General features: G+C 32.9%; 1 protein-coding gene across 2 annotated transcripts in view; it reads right to left on the bottom strand.

Moving 5' to 3' along the window:
* METTL25 (methyltransferase like 25) overlaps positions 1-26166 on the bottom strand; it is a 91754-nt gene that overhangs the window by 21123 nt on the left and 44465 nt on the right. For both annotated transcript variants that reach the window (XM_039868967.1, XM_039868966.1), the window contains exons 6-8: positions 13689-13783; positions 9944-9973; positions 5243-5316 (exon numbers count right to left, since the gene is read on the bottom strand). In XM_039868967.1, the coding sequence (XP_039724901.1) occupies positions 5243-5316; positions 9944-9973; positions 13689-13783 (199 nt within the window). The remainder of the gene's footprint in view (positions 1-5242; positions 5317-9943; positions 9974-13688; positions 13784-26166) is intronic.

The following is a 26166-nucleotide window of genomic DNA, read 5'->3' as shown; positions in this document are numbered from 1 at the left end:
TTTTGTGTCTTTTAGATGCTAGTAGATAGTGAAAGACTTAAAAGATCAAAACATAAAATTTTGCTAAAAATGGCAATCACTTAAGGGAGCTCCAAACATTTTCAAACTACTGTATTTAAAAGATACAGACTTGCTCATTTGAATCTGGACCACACAATATAGATTAAATAATTAGCTTTAATTTTGTGAGACAGTTATCACAATCTGGTTTTTCACTTTCCTATTTGATTATACAGAATAAAAATAAAAATTAAACTAAGTAATTTAGAATTATAGCCATCAGAAAATTATATATTTCTTGTATAGCTATTTACAGTACTCATTATGAAAGAGAAAGTGAGTTGTGTATATATAATATTTTCCCTGCCTTCTTTCCAGGTGTTTTAAGAGATTTTTTAGCCCATGAAATTCCATCTTTGGCATTTTTTTTTCCCCTTAGAAAATTTCCAGATGAGAACTAAATATAGAATAATTTTCTATAAATTACTGAGTTTTAACATAAGTACAGGACACTAAATCACAATGACAATTAATAGAGTAAAATTGCTACATAGTTAAGACCATGAACAAAGTTTACTTCCAATCTTGGGCTACATAAACAATTGTACTTAAAGAAACTTTCAGAATAATGCTTCAGGTATTCTAAAACAGTATATTATCACTTGAAGACATTTTATTTTAGTTAACAAGAAAAACTAAACAAAACGTGACATAAGTAATTAAGTGATCATATTTTCTGTCTTTAATATTCTTGCCGGCTAGAGATTCAATCAAGTTAACCTTGATTTATAATGCTAATACAAGGTGCCATGCAACTCAACCCATATTAAAAATATGCCAAAAATTTAAATTAAAAAAGCAGCATGGGATAGAGAAAACACCTGTGGACTATGACCTTAGTCATAACCCTGGTTTTTTCAGATTGTCTGAAACTTTGGACAAGGTTTTGATCACTTTTATCTTAATTTTTTAAATCAGTATGATGAGATGACTGTAATAGGCACTAGGAGTATAATACGTAGCTTAATGATGTGTAGCCTGATAAGAGGTTAAAATTTTACTATTGAACACAAACAAATAAGTATTTATAAAATATGCACAAAGTTTAAAGAATGTCTATAAAATGAACCTTATACCCAACACCAAACTTGAGAATTAGAACATTACCAGTATATTGAAATCTCTACGTACCCCTCATCTTCCCTATCCCATCAATGCTTCGTCATCTTCCCCATAGGAAATTACAGCACTGAATCTTGTTTGTGTTTACCATTCTGTTTTTCTTGGTTGTTTACTATATATTTATACCCCTAAATAATTATACAATTGTGCTTGTTACTGAATTATATAATTGGAACCATCCTGTAGAAATTTTTCTGTGACTTATGTTCAGAACATTTGTCCACACTGATACATGTAGTTGTAATTCATATATTTTTACTGTGACATAGTATTCCACTACAATTTATTTATTCTCCTGTTAGTGAGCTTTTTGCTCCTAGATTTTTGCTCTTATAAACATTGCTGCTATTGATTATTCTTGTATAAGTCTCTAAGGGCACATGTATAAGAGTTTCTCTAGGATATACACTTGGGTGTGGAACTGCTGAGATGAATTATATAGACATTTTCAGCTTTATTAATAATGCTAACTTGTTTTCCATGGGGTTGATTTTTTTTTTTTCCCACTAGCAATATGGGCAGTTCTAGTTCTTCTACATACTTGCTAACATTTGATGTATTTAAACCTTTAAATTTTTGCTAATCTCATAGTTAAAAAATAATATTCCTTTGTCGTTTTACTTTACACTCCCCTGATTACTTATCAAGATTAAGCATCTTATCCTTTGTTCAGTGGCTATTTGAGAGTCTTTGTGAAGTGACTAATCAAGTGTTTTCACAATTTTTGTTTTACATAGGTTAATTTTTCTCACAGATTTGTAGGAATTCTTTACATATTTTAGATATTAATCTTTTGTCAGTTACAGATCTTATAATTAGTTTCTGCCTGTACTCACTTTTCTTTTCACTCTTGTTATAGTATCTTCAGAAAACAGAAATTCTTAATATTAATGTGGTTGAATTTTTAATTTTTTACTTTAAGACTTGAAAGTTTATATTTAAGTTTAAGAAATTCTTCTATCTCAAGGTTAAAAAGATATTCTTGAATATTATCTTCTGAAAGTATAACAGTATTGCCTTTTATAGTTAAATTTTTAATCTACTATGAATTGATTTTTGTGTTTGTTGTAAAGTAGGAATCAGATTAATATTTTTGTACGTGTTAGGCACAATAATGCTCTATCAAAAATGTCCACATTCTAAGTTTTAGAACCTATGAATATATTATGTTACATGGAAATGAGGAATTAAGGTTTCAGATGAAGTTAAATTTTCTAGTCTGATCTTGAAATAAAGAGAGCATCTGGATTATACAGATTAGCCCATCATAACCTCAAGCACACTTTAAAGTAAAAAGGGAGGCAGAAGAAGTCAGAGTCAGAGCAAGATTTGAAGATGCTACACTGCTGCCTTTGAAGATAGAGGAAGGAGCCAAGAGCCAAAATATGTAGGCTGCTTCTAGATGATGTCAAACGCAAGAAAATGGATTACTATTTTCCTCCAGAAAACATGCAGCCCCACTGACACCTGATTTTAGCCTAGAGAAATCTGTTTTGGACTCATGATCTCCAGAATGCTAGATAATAAATTTGTATTTTAAGACACTGTTTGTAGGAATGTTATAACAGCAAAGGAAATTAACACATTGTATAATTATATAAATAACTACTGTTCTAGCACTACTGAATGACTGCAGCTGCTCTGCAGGCAGCTAGAGGAAGCAGTAATCTAAAATACTTTAATCACAGCTTGAGATGATTCCAAGTGGGGCTTTAGTCCGTTGTAGGACTGTTTTATTTCTAGTTCACCCTCACTCATGCAGTGTAAATCTCCAGGGACCTATCTTAAAGTATGAGTGGTTTACCTGGCCTACAGAATCCTCATCCTAGGCGGGCGATGAACTCTTTTGTCTCACTGTACTGTTATTCTATTGAAAGCTGTGCTTACCCTCTCTGCACACTCTGTCGACTGGCAGTTAGCTGCTTATTCAAGATGCCTCTGGGGAGAAAATACAGCCCTAAAAGTGGGCTTATTTCTTTTGGCTTCTATCTTCTCTTAGATATTGTCCTATAATTTTTAACTTCCTTGATAGGTCTCTGATGTTCTCAAACCAATTAAAAACAAATTTAAATGAACACACACATGTACATGCACACACCTCTAGTGTTTTTAGCTTTTCTCAGAAGGAGGGTTGGTCCTAATTATCTAGTCTGCTGTTATTGAATGTGGGTTTCTACCATTTTCTTTGTTTTTTGCACATGTCATTCTAACTAAACTATGAAATAGTCCTATGTGGACACTATATCCTTATGCATTCAAAAACTAATAGTCTGCGTGTCACACAAAAAAACAACTGCTAGGTAAAAAAAATATAACGTGCAAGTCTTGGCAACTAATGAGAATGCGTGGTTTGACAATGGGAAAAGAAAAGACTCAAATATGATTTTAAGATTTCTAAAGCTTGATAATGGTCATACCATTCCCAGAAATTACGAAGTCTAGAGTGGGGAAAAAAAGAGGAACAGAATTGGTTGGAAGTTGACTTTGGTTTTTGTATGTGGCTGAATCTGATGTATTTGTGAGGTAGTTAAGTGAAACTGTTCAGATGAAAACGAGAAATGTGGATCTGAACTTCTAAAAAGAGGTGGGAGCCAGATACATGATTCCAGTTATTTGCTAAGTGAAAGAAGAAATATAAAGAAACATGAGCTGACTATAAAACATTAGAGAATGCCTAGACACGCTTAAAGGATGAATAAGAAGAAAAACTCTTAACGAAAATAGACAAGTGTTCAGAGTAGGAAAAAGAAACTTAGAGGAATGCAGCTTAATGGAAGATAATGAGGAAGAGAGTTTGGAGAAAAAACAATTATTAACATGGCCAAAGGTGGGTGAAAGGTCAATGAAGCTCTGGAATGAAAGAAGTCTTATAACAAATACCATCTATCTTCTGAGTAGTAAAGAAAGGCAGGAATGTGGAAGACTGTAGAGATTTGAATTTTTAACTGAGAAAAAAGGTTTAGGAAAGAATGTAAATGATTTTAAGTGGTCATTAAGAGAACAATAAACAAATTTATGAACAGATTTGAGGTCTTAAAAGAAAGCAGATAGTCAATAGTTGAGTGGACATGATTTGCATAATTCTGTAACTTTTTTCCAACAAGGCTAGCAACTTGGGGTGGGCTCAAGAGAAAGAGCTAGTTTTTAGGAAAACATGAGAATTTCACTCACAGACATTTTGAAGATTGGTAAATATATGGAAAAGAGGATGGATACTGGGATACAGATTTAGGAGTCATTTACATAGAAATGGCCATTGAAACCAATATATGCAGTTACTTACATATCACAAATTCTTTCAGTAAAAATTTGACTTTCTCTTACAAAGAAATAACAGATAATATAAAATAGCTTCTATCTCTGTTAATATGTGTGGATTATTTTTTGAAAACCTGAAAATTACCCTATTTTAATTTGAAGAATAATCCTATTACAACCAGATGGCTACCAAATCCTAAAATTGTAATTAGAAAGAAGATATTCATAAAACTTGCCAGGATTGCAAATGTATGCGAGTACAGGAGTTACTGAACCAATATTATAGAAAAATCTCCTAACCCTTGCCTCTCTGTATAAGCAAGGCATTATTTGGGGAAAATAGAAACAAAAACGAAACATATGCAGAGCTACTATTAAGCTAGTAGAGACCCAAATGGTCAAAATGGTTGTTGATGGTCAATATCTGTTCTAGTAAGTTAAGTGGTCAGGCTGTACTGGTTGTGAAACATTTTAAACATAACTCCTGCTCATATGATAATACTATATTCATTGAATTACTTATATATAACATTTCAATACTTTTAAAATTCTAAAGTACATTTTACATGCATTGCTTTATCAGTACAACCTTTCAGGACAAAAAGGAATCATTAGAGCCCCCACTTTAATAATGATTAAGCTAAGATACAGTTGCTGCATATTTCTTTGTTACTTACTAACATGTTCAAATTCAAAGCTGCTGCTTCTACCAATGAAGTGACCCTGAAGAAATTTACCTGAAGACTAAAAACCATTTCACTTACAAAACAGCACAGTTCTTATTAAAATAAAATCCTCATACCATTTGGTGATGCCATAACAATCTTTAATAATATCCTGAAGGACGGCACGATAGAAGAGTGATTCAGTAGGCAGCTGAAAAAAATGTAGACATATATAAGCACAAGAAACAAATAAATAACAGAAATCAAATCAGTACCAGAGAGTTGGGATCATAAATGAATGTTAGAAACCTGACTTTGTTGTGAAACATAAAAGACAAGTTTATAATTTTTTCATTCTCAGTTAAAATGTTACCCAGAGGCTAATTCTTACTGAGAAAGTAATTCTGCAAGACAACAGAAGAAACTAGAAAAGAAATAGTGAATGCAGAAGAAAAGGCATGATCAAAGAAAAATGAGCTAACATCCCAAATGGAGTACTTATCAGTTAAAAAGGTAGACTTTCATGACCAGCCAAGTCAGCTCTGTATAAGAGAGCAGTGAGGTAGGATATGTGCAAAAGAGAAGAGAAGATGGGTTTGTCCTAATGGTGGTGGAACAGAGATAATATTATCTAGGATTCACATCCAGAAAGAGAAGGTACTACCTTAAGTAAGGCCACACTAAAAATATGTCTGAGGCTTAAAAGATCATAGCACTGGCTATTCTACGGTTGAAAAGAAGAGCCTTGAGATGGACATAGGATTAGAGACTGAAGTCTTGACAAGGCTTCATGTCCATGAAGGTGCATAGGTTTCCCAAAGGAAAGAAGGAATGGCTGAAGACAAGGGCTCCAATGAAGCATCATAGTTTCACAGAAACAGAAGGTAAAAAATTACTACACAGTTGACTTTTGAGCAACACTGGGGTTCAGGACACTGACACCATGCAGCTGAAAACCTGCGTATAATTTCTGAGTCCCCCAAAACTCAAGTTATCCCTTGGTAATCCAAGGAGGATTGGTTCCAGGATGCCCCATGGATACCAAAATCTGAGGATGCTCAATTGTCCTATAAAAAGTGGTATAGATTAATGTATATAGTTGGCCCTAAACATCCACAGATAGAAGAGTACAAGTATTAATGAAAAAAATTCATGTATTAGTGGACTTATGCAGTTCAAACCTGTGTTATTCAAAAGTCAACTGTATATAAGAGCACTTTACGGTAATAATAGAAGAAGTACCCTTAAACCAAGAAACACAAAAGTCATCAAACTCCATACACATCCTCAAACGCCTAATATTGAGAGTACAGAAAAATTAAACACAAAATATTAGCAACAACAACCGGCCTCCACACAAAGTTATTACTGGAAAAAAAAAGGAAAAATAAAAATGAGCAAGAATGGAGGGACAACAACAATAGTGAATGTTTTAGAGAAGTCAAAATGTAAAAACCAAAAACTGTCCAATAATTGGTAAAGTTTTAAGATAGAGTCCAGTGGAATGTATGTATCCACTGAGATCCTTTAGTAACTCCTGTTCTCCTTCAAAGCCTCAAACTGTTATTTTCATCTATTTTCAGCTAGAATATGTTTAGATTCAGATAGAGTTTAGAGCAAAATAAATTTTGCTTATGTGCTCAGGCCCCAAATCTATTCTATTGTCTCTCTCCCCCAGCTAACAGCAAATTCCTACACAGTGGGCCCCAGATGCTGAAACTACAAAGCACCTACAAGTTGAGAGTTGAGGGTCAACCTTTATCTTTTGGGTCTTTGCCTGATGGCAATACCGTCTTAAGTCACTGAAGAATGTCTGTCTTGTAGAATCTTGATAGAGCACTTCGAAAGAATGTAAGTTATATCTTTTCTGGATGGTGGAAATAGTGAGGAGGGTGATTCTAACAGGAAATAGTGTTAGGAATACCATAGTCCCCAAGTTGACTCCTAAAATAACTCATTGGAAGCAGACATATGTACATACTTGAGTACTCACACTAAAATTATAACCTTCAAAAGACACACTTCTTATAGAAAACCTCTTTCCAAATACAACTCCTTGTCGAGACAAAAATCTCTGATTTCTAAACTTTCCTGAAACTTTCTATATTCCAAACAGTCATACTCCAAAACATTTCATTCAAAACTTCCCATCTCTGAATATATTTTCCATTTGACTTTTTTTTCATATTTGGTAATTCATTTCTGCAGTACCCAAAATCTCTACTTTGCCATCTGTCCCTCACTTCCCCCCAAATCCCTTCAGTTCTCTCACAAAAATGTTGAAATTCCGTTTCATATATTAACACCTACTGTTATATTGTTCTATTGAAGTTCAAGGCATTTGGGAAATACATTACTGAATGAAGTGAAAAATTAGCATTATTATAATAAATGGTATACAAAGTTCTTACCTTTTTATTTGATAAGCTATAATAAATGGGAACTTTAATTTTATGCGACTTTTACATAAAACTCCTAAAATAGTTAAAGTTCTTTCCCGTGATTTTGAAAAAAATTATACAGAATTGTGTCAAGAGAATGTAGAAATAAATTTATGTTTATATTGTTATTAAAAACTGATTGTAGACAAACCACAAAAAAGACCAAGAAATGCATTTTAACAAGGGAACATAAAGGAATGAATAAATACAAACATGATAGACTAAATCATCATTCCCAGTTACCCTGAGTAAATAAGAGCTTTACAGCTATTTCCTACGAGAAAGAGAAGAGAGTAATGAAGTGCCTTCATATATGCATTCCTGGAATAACTAGGACTATCCATCCTGGTAAATATAAATGGGGGTTAGTGGGAAGGGAGTCAATGTCTCCAGTGGCCTGACTGTTCCAGGAATAAACTGGATGTGGCTCAGAGTTTACTTTCTTCCCTTCACAAGTGATAAATCAACTTAACACTTTAATGCCTGTTAAATGAGAGGGAGCGGAAAGAGCCCACCCTTAAAGTATATATATTGAGCACGCACTTTACAGGTCTTGTGGAAGGGGCAGTAAACTGGAAGTCAGAACTCTGCAATTAATTAAGGGAGATGGAACGCACTATAAACTTCTGCTGTGGATCAAGTTCTCATTAAGTTTGGTATAATACCCACTTAATAAGGTGGGCTGTAAACACGAGCAAGTACTTTGGAAATTGAAAAACACCATACGAAAGCACTGGGGCATTATGATGATAAAGGCTCTTTTCTTTTCCAGGCTCCTAGGAAACCACAAAGTTGATACACGGTATAGAAGTTAAGGGTTTGGGCTCCAGAGTCAGAGATTCGAATCTTAGTGTATCCAAGTATCACTACTTAACTGTTTCCTCATGTGTATCACAGGATAATAATAGTGCCTATCTCATTGTACAATGTATGCAGTATGTTTTAATTGATAAAGAAAACTTTGAATGGTACTTTGGTAACCTTTGTGTTAGATTTGGCTATTGTTTTCATGATCATAATTATTAATTACCTATAACAGAACAATAGTTGACATATGATGAGTACTTACCACGTGTTAGACATTGTTTTAGGGATTTTACATTTTTTATTCATTTAATTCTCACAACTCCATGAGGAAGATATTATTTTATTCCTATTATTATTGTTATTATTCCCATTATACAGATAAAACAATTAAGCTACAGAGAAATTATGACATGTGCCCAAGCTCACTAAACCAGTAACTGATGAAGACAATAAACAAACCAGTAGTTTGAGACTAAAGCCCATACACTTAAACAATATGGTCTAATGCCTTTAAAAAATCAGTTATTATCAATTTTTAGACAGTGACATTTAAAAACAAATCTCTTACAGACAGACTAACAGAGACTCATAGTCATGGACAATAAACTAGTGGTTACCATAGGGAGGGGGGTAGGGGGAAGAGTAGGTAAAAGGGGTCACATATGTGGTGACAGAAAGAAATCTAACTATGGGTGATGAACACACAATGCAATATATATATATATGCCTTACTGTTGAACTGTACACCTGAAACTTGCTGGATTTCGTTAATCAATGTCGCCATAATAAAAAAGAAATAAAGAAAGCAAGAAAGCAAGCAAGCAAGCAAGAAAGAAAAAACAAAACAAAGCTCTTAGTATTGTGCCTGGCCCAGAGTAAGCACTCAGTAAATGATACTTGTTGCTATTATTATTTTAAAATTATAATTTTAAAAATTTATATAGACTTGAAGAGAAGCAAAAGAGGATTCTAAAATCTAAGTCCAACAAGAAAAATCTTGTGAAAAGCTTAAAAAGAACTCTTAAAAAAATTCTAAAAATTCCTAAGATGTTTCATAAATCTTAAGGTGGAGGATAAGGTAATTATATGGATATTTGGGGGATACATTTAACTTCTGTTTCTATGTACAAATCTATTTGGCTCTTGTAACTAATGACCAATCAAGTCAATAAAGAAAAAAGTTAAAAACAACCAACTGAAATATGTTTTAGATTATAGTTAAACAATAAATTGAATACTATATATTGGTTATCTGGGCTTGAACTAGGCCCATGAAAAGCCTGAGAATCAGCAACAGCGTTCTTTAGAAATATTTATAGACTGTTCAGTATAATACGAATAAGACATTAGTTCAAGAGTATAAGGTGGAAGTTTTCTTGAAAGTTCAATTTACTTTTTCTGAAAGTTCATTTCTGTTTTAAAGTAAACTTATAGAAAAGTATAAATTTGAGTATGAAGAGATGACAAGAAGAGGTGATATTTATTAAAATCCATCAGGTTTTAAGTTCATCAACAGGTCAGGTATGAAGAGTACTTACGAGAAAACATTATCATGTCATCATCTGAGTGAGAGTAAACACTTTTACTTACCCCTTGGCCAACTGCAACCCGCTCCAATGCCTTTAAAAAAAAAAAAAGACAAAGACTGCTGATATATTTAGTCTTATCATATAAGACTTATAAACATACCATATAAGGGCTTGTAAAAGTGACATTTAAAAAGACTGATTAAGTGATAACATCTGAGTTTATACATGAAAAAGTGTTAATATCAATAAGAAATGTTAACTGGTATACTTGTATAATTTAAGGCTGATTTATAATGTATGTGTGTCATATACACAAACACACGCCCTAACTGTATACAGTCATTGAATTTTAGAAAGTATTAGAAAACAGGAAAGAAATAAAATGACACATTCTTGGCTCACTCTTAGTGTAGCTAAAACAATCAAATAAATCCAAAGCTATAGTTATGCATATACTACTTTCAACCTATTTCTTCCACTTTTTTATAAGTATATAATATCATCTTTTATTACACAAAAATGAACAAATTACAGGTGAAAGCTTAGTTTAGAAAAGTATGCATATTTTTGGTCTGCATGGTCTGTAAATTCAAATCAAATTCACATAGGATCAAGTGCCAGGTAGAAGAGAAAGTAATACATATTTTTGCAATTTTATACGTAGCTGATTTTACATTTACATTTACTTAAGATCTAAAACATTTTTACAAAAATATTTCCTAATATTTCTAATGAATACTCTTAATCTAATATATAAAAGATATACATGACAGATTTATCATAATTTAAATATGGAATATAGCCTTCTGAAACTTTTATTTTTTTAGACACACATTTCGAGGCTCACATAGTTTCATATCTAAATTAGATTAGATGTAATCTAATATTTTAACTGACATTTTCTTTAAAAATTTTTAAATTAAAAATATTCAAACATAAAGTAGCGAAACCTGATGGATCTGCATATACTTCCTACTCAAATTTAAAATACCCATATTTGCTTCAGACCTGTTTTCATAAATGCTACTTTTTAGATATAGCTGAATCATATACTTTTAAAATTGAAGGATAGCTTAGAAAATATCTTGTGTAAATGCAATTTTTGCAGATGCACAAGGTCACTGACAAGGTGAAGTAACTTGCCTGAAGTTACATAGCTAGTCAGCAGTTGAGCAGGAACGTAAACCTGATCTTTGAACTCTGATTTACTTCTCATGCTTCACATCATGTAAATTCAGTGGAAGAAGAGTTCATTGTATGAAAATTTGCTTCATAGAAATTATTTTAGAAAATACGTAATTTTCCCATCGACTTGAAGGATACTTTTGCTGAACATCCAGAGCCGGAGTGTTACGAATACAGGAGGCAGTTATTATATAATTTTTATATTAAAGATCAACAGGCCCAGAATGAGTTTATTACTGAAGAAAACAATGAGTTTTCATTTATAGCCTTGTACTAATTTCAGATTAGATTTTTGTTATGGCTTTTGCTAAGAGATTGAACTAAATAAAGAATCAAACAAGTTCTTAATAATAAATTATTATTTATTAATTTTAAAAAATAAATGATTTGGTGTCAATAAAAGTATATAACACACAGGGCTATTTTTGGTATGTGTTGCTGATGCGTTTATTTTAGAAATACAAATGATAGCTTTAATAACATAATAAAATATAGATAGGTGATAAGAAGTTTCTTAAAACATTAACATTCTTCTTGGCCAGTAAATAAGGATAATGAAGAAAATATACCAAGTGTTCATTTCACTGTAACCTAAAATATTTTGCAGTTTTGTCTGGCTTCAAGTATGCTGACTTACCAGAGGTAGGAGGTTGGAGAGGAGGTAGGAGGTTAAGGGAGTCAAATATAGGAGGGTAGGGAGATGGTGAAGTGGGTAAAGGGGATCAAATATATGGTAGCTGAAAGAAACTGGACTTTGGGTGGTAAACACACAATAGAATATACAGATGTCAAATTATAATGTACACCTGAAAATTATATAATTGTATTAATCAATGTTACCCCAATAAATTAATTTAAAAAATAAATAAATACAATAAAAATAACAAACTAAAAAAAAAAAAAGCATGGTGACAAGATTGCACTATTCTAATTAAAATTTTATTTCTGGTTAGTAACCCTTAACAATTTATCTGAAAACATCAGCTAAAAGGTACCTTTAAAAACAAAACAAAACAAAACAAAACCCTTAAGCTTTGAATATTTGTGGAACAGATTGGTTATGAAGCAAAAGGCAATAAAATAAGCTGGACGAAAAAAAATGTTCTTTATACTTGTCAAGATTACTCTAGCAAAAAAAAAAAAAAAAAAAAAAGAAGTCAAGGTGAGCAGGAACTGGGATGACTTGGATGGAGCTAAGGAGAGGGGCATTCCATGGAAAGCGGACATTGGTCAGAGAAAGTTCTTAAGTGCAGTATGGTCTACAAATTCTATAGTTTGAAATTTATTTTTCAAAAACTCTTTTAAGTTATTTAGTATTTATTTTTATAGCATGCATTCTTGTTTAATGGATATAGTATATTCTTTTATCTCTCTTTGGGATATTTAGTTATTTTATTTTATTATTTTATTTTATTTTATTTTAATTTAATTTAATTTAATTTTAATTTAATTTCCTCCAAGTTGCTTTTTTCTATTTGTTTATCTGGTCTGTATTCTTTCAAGTTAGATTTTCTTACACATCTAGTGATTCTTGGCTGTCTGTTGATAATTAAAATGGGGATATCACAAACTTGATTAGAAACATTGTGCTCATAAGTGCAGACTATTAATTGTGGGTCTCTTGATAAAGGTGAAGATCTGTCCTATTTCATTGTTAAATCTCTGATGCCAATATTTTTAGGTCTTTCTTCTTAGGCTAGTCAGATTCCCTAGAAAGGACTATTTCAATTTCTTGCCTATGGTTAGTATAAGCCTGGCTTGCCAGCATTCTAGGAACTGAGTTATTCCAAGAATGAGCTGTCATTCTAACATGACCTTAAACAAGTATCATTTACAGATATAATGAAAGAACAAGATAAATTAGCAGAAAAGTATTTTAGAAGCATTTATAAAAGAAATTATTATTTGAACACAAATAGATTTCTAAGATAATTCTAGGATACATGACCTAGAACACTAGTACACTGTTTTTTATATTGTTATATTACTGGCATAGAAATAATGGCCCTATAACATTTATTTATCTTGGGGTTGGACATTAAACATATAATTTAATCAATTATATTTTAAATTTCCGATGACAAAAAAATACACTATTTAACTTGCCTCTGTTCTTGTGTAAACCAACATAGCGCCAAGAATAGAGATGACCATGTTCTAGGTCTAAGGACACTAGAAAAATCAGGCACAATAAAGATTTTATTTAATTAGATAATTATTTCATATTCCAGGTAGCTTAATAATATCTTTCCCATTTTATAAGAAATTAGGAGATCAAGTGACCTGCTATAAACAAACACAAACACACCAATGAGATGAACTAATTCTGTGTTTAAGACTTGGTAGCTGGAACATTTTATATGATAACAGAAGTAATTATATGTACAAAATTAAGTACTATAATGCAGAATTATAATATAATTATAAATTGTTACCACATTATATGTGGAGTGGATAATATTGGAAGGGCAAAGTCATTTTTTTCTCATAATTTGCAGTGCACAAAAACATTAATGATGATGTTCTACAAAATTTGGCATTTAACGCATAGTACTGGCCAAAAATAACACATTCGAAGACATCTGGATGAAGCTCTTAGTTGACAAAAAATATAATCATACCAAACACGCTGACATTCTGGCATTACGACCACAACACCATCTCTCTTCCTTTAAATAGTGGCACATTGGAAATCCCCACTTTTCTTGAATACATTCTGCAGACAGGGGAAAATATGGATTATTTAGATAAAAATTTTCTTCTTTCAGTTAAAGTAAATAATCTATAAGAAAGCATATCAGTCATTGAGAGAGTCAGACAGTAGTTCAATGTGGAAGTGGTAATGTTTAACAGTTCATTCCAGCCTGTTAATTGAAAGCACATTAATGTTATGAAAATAGTATTTTCTCTACAACAGCTGTTTTGTGTTTAAGCTTCAACAATTTGAAACCAACCAATTTGCAAAAATTATTTCTCTAAGATTTAGCAAAAGCAATTTAAAATAGAAACAGTTTTCATGTTCAATGTAACTACAGCAGTTAAGTAAAGATACTGAACATTTATTGATGATCTGACTTTCCAAAAATATGATTTGTCAAATATGACATACAGCAGTTTATTATAGAACAATAATTCATTCCCAACAATGTTGAAGCATTTTTTCTTCTAGCCACTATGTTCACTTTTCAAAAAAAGAACAGTTGTACGGCTCTTCTCTTTTCATTGTATTAAGAGGCTGTAATATATTCAGCTGTGATTCTATTTGGCTCAATTGCATTTTTGGTTCAAGAAAACAATAACAAAAACCAACTGCTTAATCGAACATATGTGCTGCCCCGTTGACATGTAGAGTTACATATGCAACTTGCTGATGTTTAAATCTGTATGTAAAAAGATAAATTGCAGAGTTTTTGAAAAAGAAAACAAACAATTTCTATTTTAAACTAAAGCCAGGAAAATAAGAGCTTAAATTTTATCAAAATGTTAACAATTAAAAGAAAACTGTGATAAATAAAATATTTCTATTAGGTTGAAAAGTGAAATAAAACTAAAAACTTGAAAACAAGAAAACTCTAAAAAAAAACTGAGGTAAATTCCACAAGATAAACTTTTGTGCTATGAAGGATCAGATGAATTTTGATTAAAATAGAGAAAGTTTAAATCTCATGCAGACCATAAGCCTGTGGAAATGGTTTCTTTCAGGTATTAAGATTTATAATAGACCCTACTGATAATCAGATGGAAGATATGAACCTTCTCCCAAGAATAAATAATAATACTGCCACTATTTATACTGCATTTAATATTGTTAGCATTATTATAAGTGCTTTAAATGTATTAACTGGTCCCCACAGCAATTCTATGAAGCAGGTGTATCATTACTCTCACTTTTCAGATAGGGAAACTGAGCACAGGGAGGTTAAGTAAATTGCCTAAGCTGCAAAGCTAGCAAATGGCACAGCTGGAATTTAAACCCAGCGGCCCTGCTCTTAACCACCAAGCTATATAAACAATTTCACTTACAGTTGCATAGGACTCATGGAGCCCTTGAAGCCTATCCAGGTCCTAGGGACCCTGGATTACTTCTTCTGTCTATTTCCAAGATAACTTGAAACGGCTTGAGTTTTATTGAAGACTTCACAATTTAAATGAGAAATGATTAAAGCTAAATGAATGGGCTACTGTAAGTAGTTTATTTTTCTTACGACTAAAAAGAGAAATACCTAGATCTTACTGTAAACAGTAAAGGGCTAGAGAGATGGGTCGTGCTACTTTATTTACAGTATTTAAGAAAACTGCTAACCAATATCCTCCTCTCCATTCATTCCCTCCTTGTTCCCTTTAGTAACATAGCACTCAATTATTAGCTGGTTATTCACCTGTTCAGATTACAGGCTGCAATTCCCCAACTCCCATGCAGCCACTAGGATAGCTACAAGACTAAGTTTTGGAAAATGGGATATGTGTAGAATTGACAAGTGCAAATTATAAGTCATATGCTCAAAGGAAGGGGGTATTCTCTTTCCCCTACAATTTCCACGCTCCTTCATCTCTCCTCTGTCTGGAATGTGGCCATGCAAGCCACCTAAGACTATGTAAACAACAGCAGCAGAGGGCAGAGGAACAATAGAAGGATTCTGCATTCTTGGAAGACTTTCTGGTACAGAGTTCCCATACCAACTCAAATCAGCTACCTCTGGATTGAAAGAGAAATATCCTTCTGTCACTGTTACTTTGAGTCTGAATCTATTTTGCATCTAAATCTTTATCTTAATTTAATGCTTCTCAAACTTTTTAAATTAAACACTCTCAAAATATGGCAACATTTGCACATCAAACTAGAATAAACGAATGATGATTCTGTTGAGGTAAAACCCAGGGGATGCAGGAAGCAGTATCTCAGGAGCACCCCTAAAGCATACAAGGTACACTAATTGAACAGTTCTGTCCTAATAATAAAAAAGTCTTTGAGGATGTGATATTTGAGCAGAGACTTAAATTAGATGAAGAAGCAAGCCATGAGAATATTAGGAGAAGATATAATAATAATAATAATAATAATAATAATAATAATAATAATAAACCAAGAAACTGAGCTTCCAACAGGATATAGTTAATCTCTAAAAACATAATATCAAAATATCTTACAATTTAAAATAATGAGCTAGCAATTTCCCAGCCAAATACCTATGAAACAAACTTGTAACACTGGAAAAGAAGAGATGAAAGTCACTTTATTGCAGAAATATGAAAAGAATGCCACATAACAAACAAATAATGAATTTGTAATGAAGGGTATAATTAGTGCACCATCACTGCTCTGTAATTTACCTTATGCTGCCAAGAAAAAAGGATCTCTACTTGCCTGAAAAAAAGTAGGGAGATCCTCCCCCAGAAAAATCTAAACAAAACTTCGACTGAAAAAAAAAAATTACTGCTTAACATCAGATTGAAAGTGCAACAGTAATTCTGGAAAACACATTATATTGAAAGAGGCATATCATTTCCAGGGGAAAAAATCTAATATAAGAAACATGCATCCAAGTTACTCCCAAATTCGTGACCCACAGAAACTGAGAGAAAAAAAAAAATTATTGTAGCTATAAGCCATTCAGTTTTGGGGTGAATGCTCAAATAGCATTAGATGAGCAATGTGGAGGCTAATTACCCCATACAAGGAATGTGAGACAGAAAAATCTCCACTGTTTGAGGTATATGGAAAGTGTGCTTTCCAAGGAAAGAAATACGCCTTGATTAGACAAGAAAATAAAGAACTTTCAGAAAAGAGGTAATTTTAATAAAGACTGAATTCCAGAGGATTTTAGAACTGAGGAGAGTTAGAAAACTAGTCAGAACCAAGGACACATAGAAATACATTTGATTAGTCCAAAAAATCAGGAACGAGCTGTAAGGCCTGGGGTTCTGGTGAGGGCTGACATGAATGGGGATCAAATGCATGATGAAATTAGTCCCATCAGTCCCTAGAGAGATGACAGTGAAGCTGTGAGTGCTGTGGTATGGGGAAGAGAGGAGTTGAAGATTTCCAGGGGAACAGAGAATTCTGGGCTTCCCAAAATTGATTTCTAGTGATAAAGGGAAGATACAGGCAAAGATACATAGGACTTCTGGGATCCCTCTTGATTTCAGATGATATAGGAAAGAAGCCAGCCAAGGAACAGTCACAAAGTGATCACATGGGGCCGTCACTGGAGATGTGGAGGCTAGTCAAAGATAGTCTTCCTTCAAATATGTTCCCTAACTTGTACTGATGCAAGTGATGAGGGTGAAGGAAGGTTCTAGTCTCCCTGAGAGCTCATAAAGCTACTTTTTACCAGCACAAGGCTGATAGGTGGTACTCTTAATCTGTAAGAGAGGTCCTTCTTCAACCTTACATAAAGACAGCAGAAGGGCAGTCTTGGATGCAAACGGCTCTCTGAATTCCTAGCAAAAACACCTAAGAACTTAAAGATCCTAGGACAGTTTACTGAAACTACCAGACTTGATTCAGAGCTACAGGAAACCACATTCAAGACTCACTCTCCTGGACATCCTAAGGTTGTACAATCACCTTGAAGTTTTCTGAATCTGCACCACAGTTTCCTCTGTGGTTGAGGTTATGGCTGCCTCACAGCTCTGCTCATTTTCTATAGAATAAGTGCAAACAACTGATAAAGAGGCAAGATACCCTCTAAGTCAAACAAAGCCTTTCAAGTACAGGTTCAATATTATCTTTGGAATCTGTTTCATCAGCTTCATCCTAACTTCAAAGAAGAATGAGGCTCCCTTCTATGCCCTGAATCAAAGTCAGAGTTCACTGTTTCTATTGTTATGTACCAGTCTCCTATTTAACTGTATGCCTATACTCGTATTCAAACCTAATCAAACTGGGCATTAACTGCCCTTATCAGTGAATCAAGTTGTTTTCTCCTAGGATCACTATTACGCTATCCTTAAATGATAATTTTGGAAGAGATGAATCTCTTGTTTTTATCTTTCTATCTCATTTCTTAGTCGTCTTTGCTGGCTTTAGAAACACATTAATCTCCTAAGTACAGGAATTCCACTAGTTCTTCCTTTTTGTGTTAATAATACTATTACCCACTTAACTAAATAAGTTTGAACTTCAAAACCCTCTTCTACTATTCTCTCCTTTAATTCCCAAGTTCTTATATACAAATCCTTTTAATTATACCTCTTATTTAATTTTCAATCTTCATTAGCTCTTGACTAGGTAAATGCAATGCCTACTTACTAATTCTTTTTCCCTTTCTTTTGGTCTTCTTGTCCATCTTTGTATTAAGATGGACATTACCATTCTAAAATACACATTACCAATCTAAAATACACATATCTAAAAATGTCACTCCAACAGCTCTGGTTTCCCTCACCACGAGCATCTACTAGACCAAACCCAACAGGTATTTTTCTGATTTACTGACGATTTTCAGGAGCTTTTGATACTTCCTCCTGAAAACATTATTTTTGTCTGGCTTCCATAATATTTTCTCTTAATTGTGAGCTAATGCTCTTCATATCCCCTTGATGGCTTGCTATTTTCAATGTCTAATAAACGTTCCTAAAGCTAAATCCTCCCACTCCCCAATTTTCCTTTTATACTTTTTTTGAACAAAGGCTCATAAACTCAAAAGTCTTTTGTTGGTAAACAAATGTATGAAGTGACTAGGTAGAATATAATAGGTATTAAACAATTTTGTGGTAACCAAATATCACATTTGCTTGGTCTTAATGCTTTTTAAAGTACAATTTGGGCATAATAAGACTGGCTAAATTGCCCAATATTAGTCCGTGAAAACTCACTGTAAGTGAGAGCCAGTTTACAACCATTGTTCTAACCATATTCTTTCCCTACGCGGTCTTATCTATACCTCAACATATACTGATGAGTCCTGTATTAGTTTCCTAGGGCTGCTCTAACAAATTACCACACTGGGTGGCTTAAAACAACAAAAATGTATCCTCTCACTAGTTCTGGAGGCTAGAAGTTTGAAATCAAGTTAGCAGCTGGGCCATGCTCCCTCTGAAGGCTCAGGGAAGAATCCTTCCTTGCCTCTCTAGCTTTTGGCAGTTGCTGGCAATCCTTGGATTGTAGTTGCATCACTCGTTTCTGTCTCTGTCTTCACATGGCTGTCTTCCCTCTGTGTCTCTTTCTGTCCTCTCCTTATAAAGACACCAATCATTGGATTTAGCATCCACTCAAATCCAGTGTGACCTTATCTTAACTAATTATATTTGCAAAGAACTTATTTCCAAAAAAGGTCCCATTCTGAGGTCTGAGTGGACATGGCTTTTTGGGAGTATTCAACCTACTACAATCCCTAAATTATATCTACAACCTTTTCTTTAAGATCTGGTTCTGTATCAACAACAGCTTAACTACCATCTTCAAATGAATATTTCATTGACACTTTCAAATCAATGTCCAAAGTCTAAATAACTGAATGGCACAAAATCAGAGATCTTAAACTCCTATTTCAACGCTGGTACCAACATTTATTCATTTTACCCAAGTCAAAAAATTCAAACCTACTTTGACACTTCCTCATCCTAAGCTTGTTTTAGAAATGCCTATTTATCTCTTAAATATTCCTCAAATCCATACATATTTTCTACTTCCACCATCTCAAACTACCTGGATACTGTGAAGGCTTCTTAAAGCTGCAGAGTGATCTCTTAAAATTTAAACCTCATCGGTTCATTTTATTGCTTCTCAGATTTTCCCTCTTTTAAGACTAAGCCCCTGTTCCTTAATATAACTGACAAACTCCTTCATGATCTGCTTGTGCCTACCTCTCCAGCTTCATTACACATTTTGTTCTCTGTTTCAGATTTTTGTGCCACTTTCTGTTCTTTAAACTGGCAAAACACTTGCCTATTTTAGAGCTGTGGAATGTTGTGTGCCTGCCTATCACCCCTCCAATTAGCTTAATTAACTTCTACTCATCAGTCACTTGACTAATCTCTTTCCTTACATCCTACATCCAATCTTCCTAGAAATCCTTAAAAATTTCAATGCAATCACTTCTTACTTCCTTCACTGCTATCATTCTAGTTGGAGCCACCTTCATCTAGATACCTGCAACAACCTCCTAAATGGTCTCTCTGCCTTCTACTCTTGACGCTCTGGATGCTGACTTATATGGACTATATCAATTGGTTCCTATACCATCTGGCTGCTGACTGGAGACAGAGAAAAGGCTGTTGTCAGAATATCTATATTCCTGGCTACCCACCTGACAGGTAGCCTCCTACTGACCAAAGGTCACCACTAAAGCCAGCCAACTCTTAAGTCATTCTCCTTTAAGGTTCCAGTTACTTCTTCCTCTCTTATCCCTTTGAACAAAGCAGTGGTAAGCCCGCAATTTCTACAGTATCCTCCACGATTCCCCTTCATCCAAATCTTCGTAAATATCCCTTTGTAAAAACACTCACTTCAAATTATCTTAATTGATGTGTATTACCTGATTACTGTTAACTCCTTGACTGATTCCCATTTCACATAGAGTAAAAGACTTATAATATCCTACACAGCTCTACATGATTGGTACCCTCCACCCAAAGCTATTATCTCTCTGATCTCCTCTCCTACTATTTTCCCTCACCTTCATTCTGGCTTCTTGCTATTCCTCAAATATACCAGATTGTTCCTCTTGTGTGGAATGACTTTCCCAAGCTGTCCACTTGGTAACTCAATTACCTTTTTCAAGTTTTTGCTGAAATTTCACCTTTTAATGAGGCTTCCCCTGACTTCCTTTTTTAAGGAAGTCGTTTATTGTTTGTCCACATCTCCATACACACACTTACCCTGATTTCCACTAGAACAGAATGTAAGCTACTTGTACCTAAAGATTTGTTTCTTTTGTTCACTGATGTATCTCAAGCTCAATATATATTTGTTGAATGAATGAATAAATGAATTTCTACTATTACAGAAAAAAAATAAGATAGGAAGTCCTGCTGAAATAGATGATAATGGGTACAGACATTTATAAAACAAGTAGCTTAATATAAGGAATTATCTGCATAGTGATAACTTATATCCAGTACTCTCATGGTAATTTCACATTTAATTTTTAATTTCTCCCCGCTCCCTGACCCTTTTTCTTCATTAGCATTGCTATGTTGTTAGCCTATTCATTAGCATTGCTTGGTGGAAGCATTAATTAATGTGTGTTTTTATTATTTTAACTGGCTACCCTAATTAGCAGCTTTGTGTCATTTGGGGAAAGTTACTTTGTCTGTACCTCAGTTTCCTTATCTGCAGAGAAAAACCACTGCAATTGTTTTGAGTATTAAATAAAATAATCCAGTAAGGGCTTTAAAACAATGTAGTACATAATAAGCTCTTGAAAAATTGTATAATGTCTATGATTCTAAAAACTTAATTAACATTTACATCTACTTTGCACTACCCAGTTATTTCTCTATGTGTTTTATATTACCTGGTACTCAGGAGGATACAAGCAAATGTTTATTCAATGCATAAAGTATGACTGAATTAATACAATTTGATTCTGGCCTCTCTTTAAAATACTTTTGAAGACAATGAAAAGAATCAATCTTGGTCATCATTTTATTTGACCAGTTCATAAATTTCATACTATTAAAATTCTCTGTTAAGACTTGCTTCTCTTTTGGTTTGATAACAGGTTCTTCAAAGTCCTTTTCCACTAACCACTCTTCAAACTTTAGTGTACTCATTGTTACATTATGACAAGATTTCTGCCTCAACTCAAGTTCTTTTTTGGGCAATTACATCTACTTCTTCAAATTTAATTTCCACATATCGCCAGTTTCAACTTCTTTCTTGATTTCTAGGTAAGAATTATAAACTGCTGAACATTTCTAAAATTAAAAATATTCAAAACCAAACTCACTTCCTAATAAGTCCACAAATCTGATCTCACCCCAATAATGATATGTCATTATATAATCAATCAAGCTAAAAACTTGCCACTATCTTTAGCCCTATTTGCCCACCCCTGCCCATTTCTCCACCACTGGTCACTATGTGAGTTGGTTTTATCCCTGAAAAGTCCCAGTAAATTGTTTCTTCCTACAGTTCATATCAAATGTATCCTTGCTTTGGACTTTGATAGCTACTTCCTAACTAGTCTCCCTGTCTCTGATCTAGCTCCATGCTAAATTTATCTTCTATAATGCCAAAACAATACAACTTTTCAGAAATGTAGACGAAAGCATTCAACTCTTTTGCATTAAACACACAAAATATTTTTACGGAATGAAGCATATTTTGCCTCCCACTGAATAATATTCTGAGACCTCAGCATACCTCATTCATGGTTCTCACAATCTGGTCCTCACTGTCCCCGCCCAGCTATATTTTATTTTGAAAACATTTATTTTTATTTGTTCTTATTATTTTTCATATTTTCATATCATCGCCCTCACTCCCACCTTGCTCTCTGCCATATATCCATGTGGACTTGCCTGACTCAAGACATACCACAGTTTCTGCCTCTATGCCTCTTTTCCACAAAATTTTCAAATATCATTCCCTATCTCATTCATCTTTCTAAATTAAGGCCAAAGGTAACCTTTTAAAGAAAACTTTCCTTCATCCCTTAGTTATGAAAAATGACTGCCTCTTCTAGTCTTAATAGCATTTGATTTATACATCCATCATTCATTACTTCTTTCATTCATTTTTTTACAATAATGCATGTTCATAGTTGATTAAGATCTATGGGCTATGATATATCACTCTCAGATTATGCATGAAAGTTTTATGTAATTCCCTCTTAGTTCCTCATTATATCATAAGCTCCATTAGGGAGCAAAGTGTCTCTCTTATACCTTTAGGTGCCTACTACAGAACTTTCTTACACTGAATCAACAGAATTACATAGATAAACCAAGATTATCTACGTCCTCATTCTACTCTGGAAAACATATGCTTTTTAAATTTCTTTAGTCCTAAATGAAATCTGACATAATTTTGTTGAGAAATGAGCATGTATTTTGCCTTTAGAGACATAAAGTTTTGTCACCTAAATCAATAATCTCAACTTACATTATATCTTTATATATAGAGGATTTTATACTATCTTATTTAAAACCACAAAAACCATTACTGAAAGATAGATAAAAAAGAGGAAAAATATATAAAGTAAGTGATTTTGGAGATTTTGCTTTGATCCCCACATACCTTATCCTCCTCTCCTGTTCAGTTTTTCTCCTGTTTATAACTTAAAATTATGTATCTATTTATTTTTCTATTGCCTGATGAATTTCTTATTGGAATATAACCTTGATGAGGACAGGGGTTTTGTTTTGTTCAATCTTGTATCCCTAGTACTTAGGATAATGACTAATAAGTGGCAAGTATCAAATAAATATTTCTTATATGAATGGAAAAAAAAATCCTTAGGAATAAACCAAACTAAAACTGGCAAGATTAACATAAATATCTGAAACAACAACTAAATAAATGCGGAGATAATTTATGTTACAGGGAGGAAAAGTTTTCATCTTAAAGGCATCATTTCTCTCCATAATGATCTATAAGTTCAATGCAGGTCAATTAAAATCCTAACAGTTTTTTTTCCAATGGATCTTAACAATCTGATTCTAAAACCTATTGAACACATAAATCACCTAAAGCAGCTTTTACTTTGAATCTTCAGCAATGTTTATTATGATCCAAACATTATAAAGAAAATGAGATAATTTAAAAATCATTCCTTTTAAGCACGTCTTACAACTTTTCATATGAACTTGCATTATAAACTACTGGTAAGCCCGACAATGGATGTGCTGCGTTTAGCAAGCCCTTCCTGGCTAAATTCTCTTTTGTGAAACTCATTCATAACCCTAGCCTCTAAAAAAATTATATTTTTATGTCTTACAGTTGGTAGACCAATGAAGTAAAATTGTCACTCTTTAAATATAAATAAATAATTACCTAAAACTCATTTGAAAGAAAAAAATGCATGAGGCTAGTTAAGAAAATTTTGAAAAATAAGAATTTTGGGCTACCTGCTCTACCAGATTTCAAAGTTTCCAATAAACTATAATAATTAAAACAGTATAGTATTATTATAGGAATCAACAGATTAAGAGAACAGGAGAGAACCCATAAATATGCTATGTGATACATGTGTCATATCATAAAAGTGTGGAAAAGCGTGGATTAATTAATACATAGCATTTAGAAAATTCTATAATTAGAGTCATTTCTCATATCATAAAGAAAAATAAATCCAGATAGATTATGAACTGGATAAAACAAAAACTATAAAAGTTAGAGGAGAAAATTATAAAATAAATGTTAATCAATATAGGAGAAGTTAAATAGAATATTTTAAAATAAGCTTAAGTGTATATGGTATCAAAATATTACCTAAGGATAAAAGATTTATTAAAATTATATTGAACTGTCCAGATTTCTGAAGCATTTATACCTTACTGATTTCCTGAATATATTACAACTAAAAGGATAATTAAACAACTACATAAAGTAGACCTATAATTTTCAGCATTAATAAATATAATAAACTTAAACACAATCAGAAGATAAATGACTATATAATTTAAAAGTAGATAAATTTGAAAAATTGCTCTTCTCTTTAAAATTATTAGATATAGGTATGAAATTTTGGTAACTTATTAGATATAGGTATGAAAATTATTAGATATAGGTATGAAATTTTGGTAACTTATTAGATATAGGTATGAAATTTTGGTAACTTATTAGATATAGGTATTAAAATTATTAGATATAGGTATGAAATTTTGGTAATAAATAAAATTTATGTGTAGCTATCAACAATGATTCAAGTTGTAAAGGAGGCAACAGAGAAAAATCCTAGAATTCAAAACATTTTAAAAAATCACAGCATGATCATACATTAATGTTAATTAATTAATTCCATAAATATGGATTGAGCTCCTTACTGGTCCTCTCCTGCCTTCACCAGAATGTACCTTTAATTTAATTAGCTGATTATATACATATTAGTACAATATAAATACATATATATATTTTGCTTCACAGAATATTCTAAAGGAGCATAGCTGTCAAGTCAATGGTAAAAGAATAATTTATTATTTTTCATTTGTTTCTCTCTAGACCATGCCAGGTATGGCCCTATCTACGACATTCTTTTTCTGCTTCTCATGTTCACTTCTAGTTCCATTATATAATTAATGTATTAGTATTTCACCCATCCTTTGGTTAAAAGTTCAGCTGGATGTGCAATCTCAAGGGAATATGTAAAGTATCTTATGTATAAAAAGGAAACTAAACACTCAGTTAAAAATGTATATGTCACTTTAATAGAGTCATGTGTACATTAAAACATTGTTTCTTAATGTGATCAGTCTAGATACTACTGTCTTGGTATTTTTATGCATGGCTATAAGAATGGTAAAGTCTGGGTGCTACGAGAAAACACTATGTTGGTCTGACTAACACTGTGCCAGCAGCTCCCCAAAGGCACTTCTCACTCTGTGTGACAAGTTTCCTCTGCTTGCTCTTACAGACTCTTTATCATCTTTTATTAAGACTACCCTAGGACACACATGGAACATCTAAAATATTAAGTCAATGAAACAGTCTTTAATATTACGAATTATGTTATTTCCTATAAAAATTTTGTTCAGTGTGCCAGATTGATGATGAAAAAAAATTTAGACAACTTGCTTATAATTTATTTACCATGAGGGAAAAACATGAGAACATTATATTTATAGCAAAATATTTTTCAAGATCATTTGCTCCCAAGAATACAAATACAAATTTGTATATAAAACTAGAAGAATGTAAATTAGTTTTTTAAGCCTGTTTTCAAAAAATGGGCAAAGGACATGAAGAGACATTTCTCCAAAGAAGACATACAGATGGCCAACAGACATATAAAAAGATGCTCAAAATCACTAAGCACCAGGGAAATGTAAATAAATACCACAATGAGATACCTCACACCAGTCAATGGCTATTATCAAAAAGTCAACAAATAACATGTGTTACTGAGAATGTGGAGAAAAGGGAACCCATCTTGCACTGTTGGTGGGACTGCAAACTGGGGCAGCCGCTATAGAAAACAGAATGGAGATATC

Source organism: Pteropus medius, unplaced genomic scaffold (assembly GCF_902729225.1).
Source record: "Pteropus medius unplaced genomic scaffold, Ma_sr-lr_union100, whole genome shotgun sequence".
Classification (NCBI taxonomy): domain Eukaryota; kingdom Metazoa; phylum Chordata; class Mammalia; order Chiroptera; family Pteropodidae; genus Pteropus; species Pteropus medius.
The sequence above is the reverse complement of the archived record's forward strand: the minus strand, read 5'-3'. Positions and strand labels throughout refer to the sequence as shown.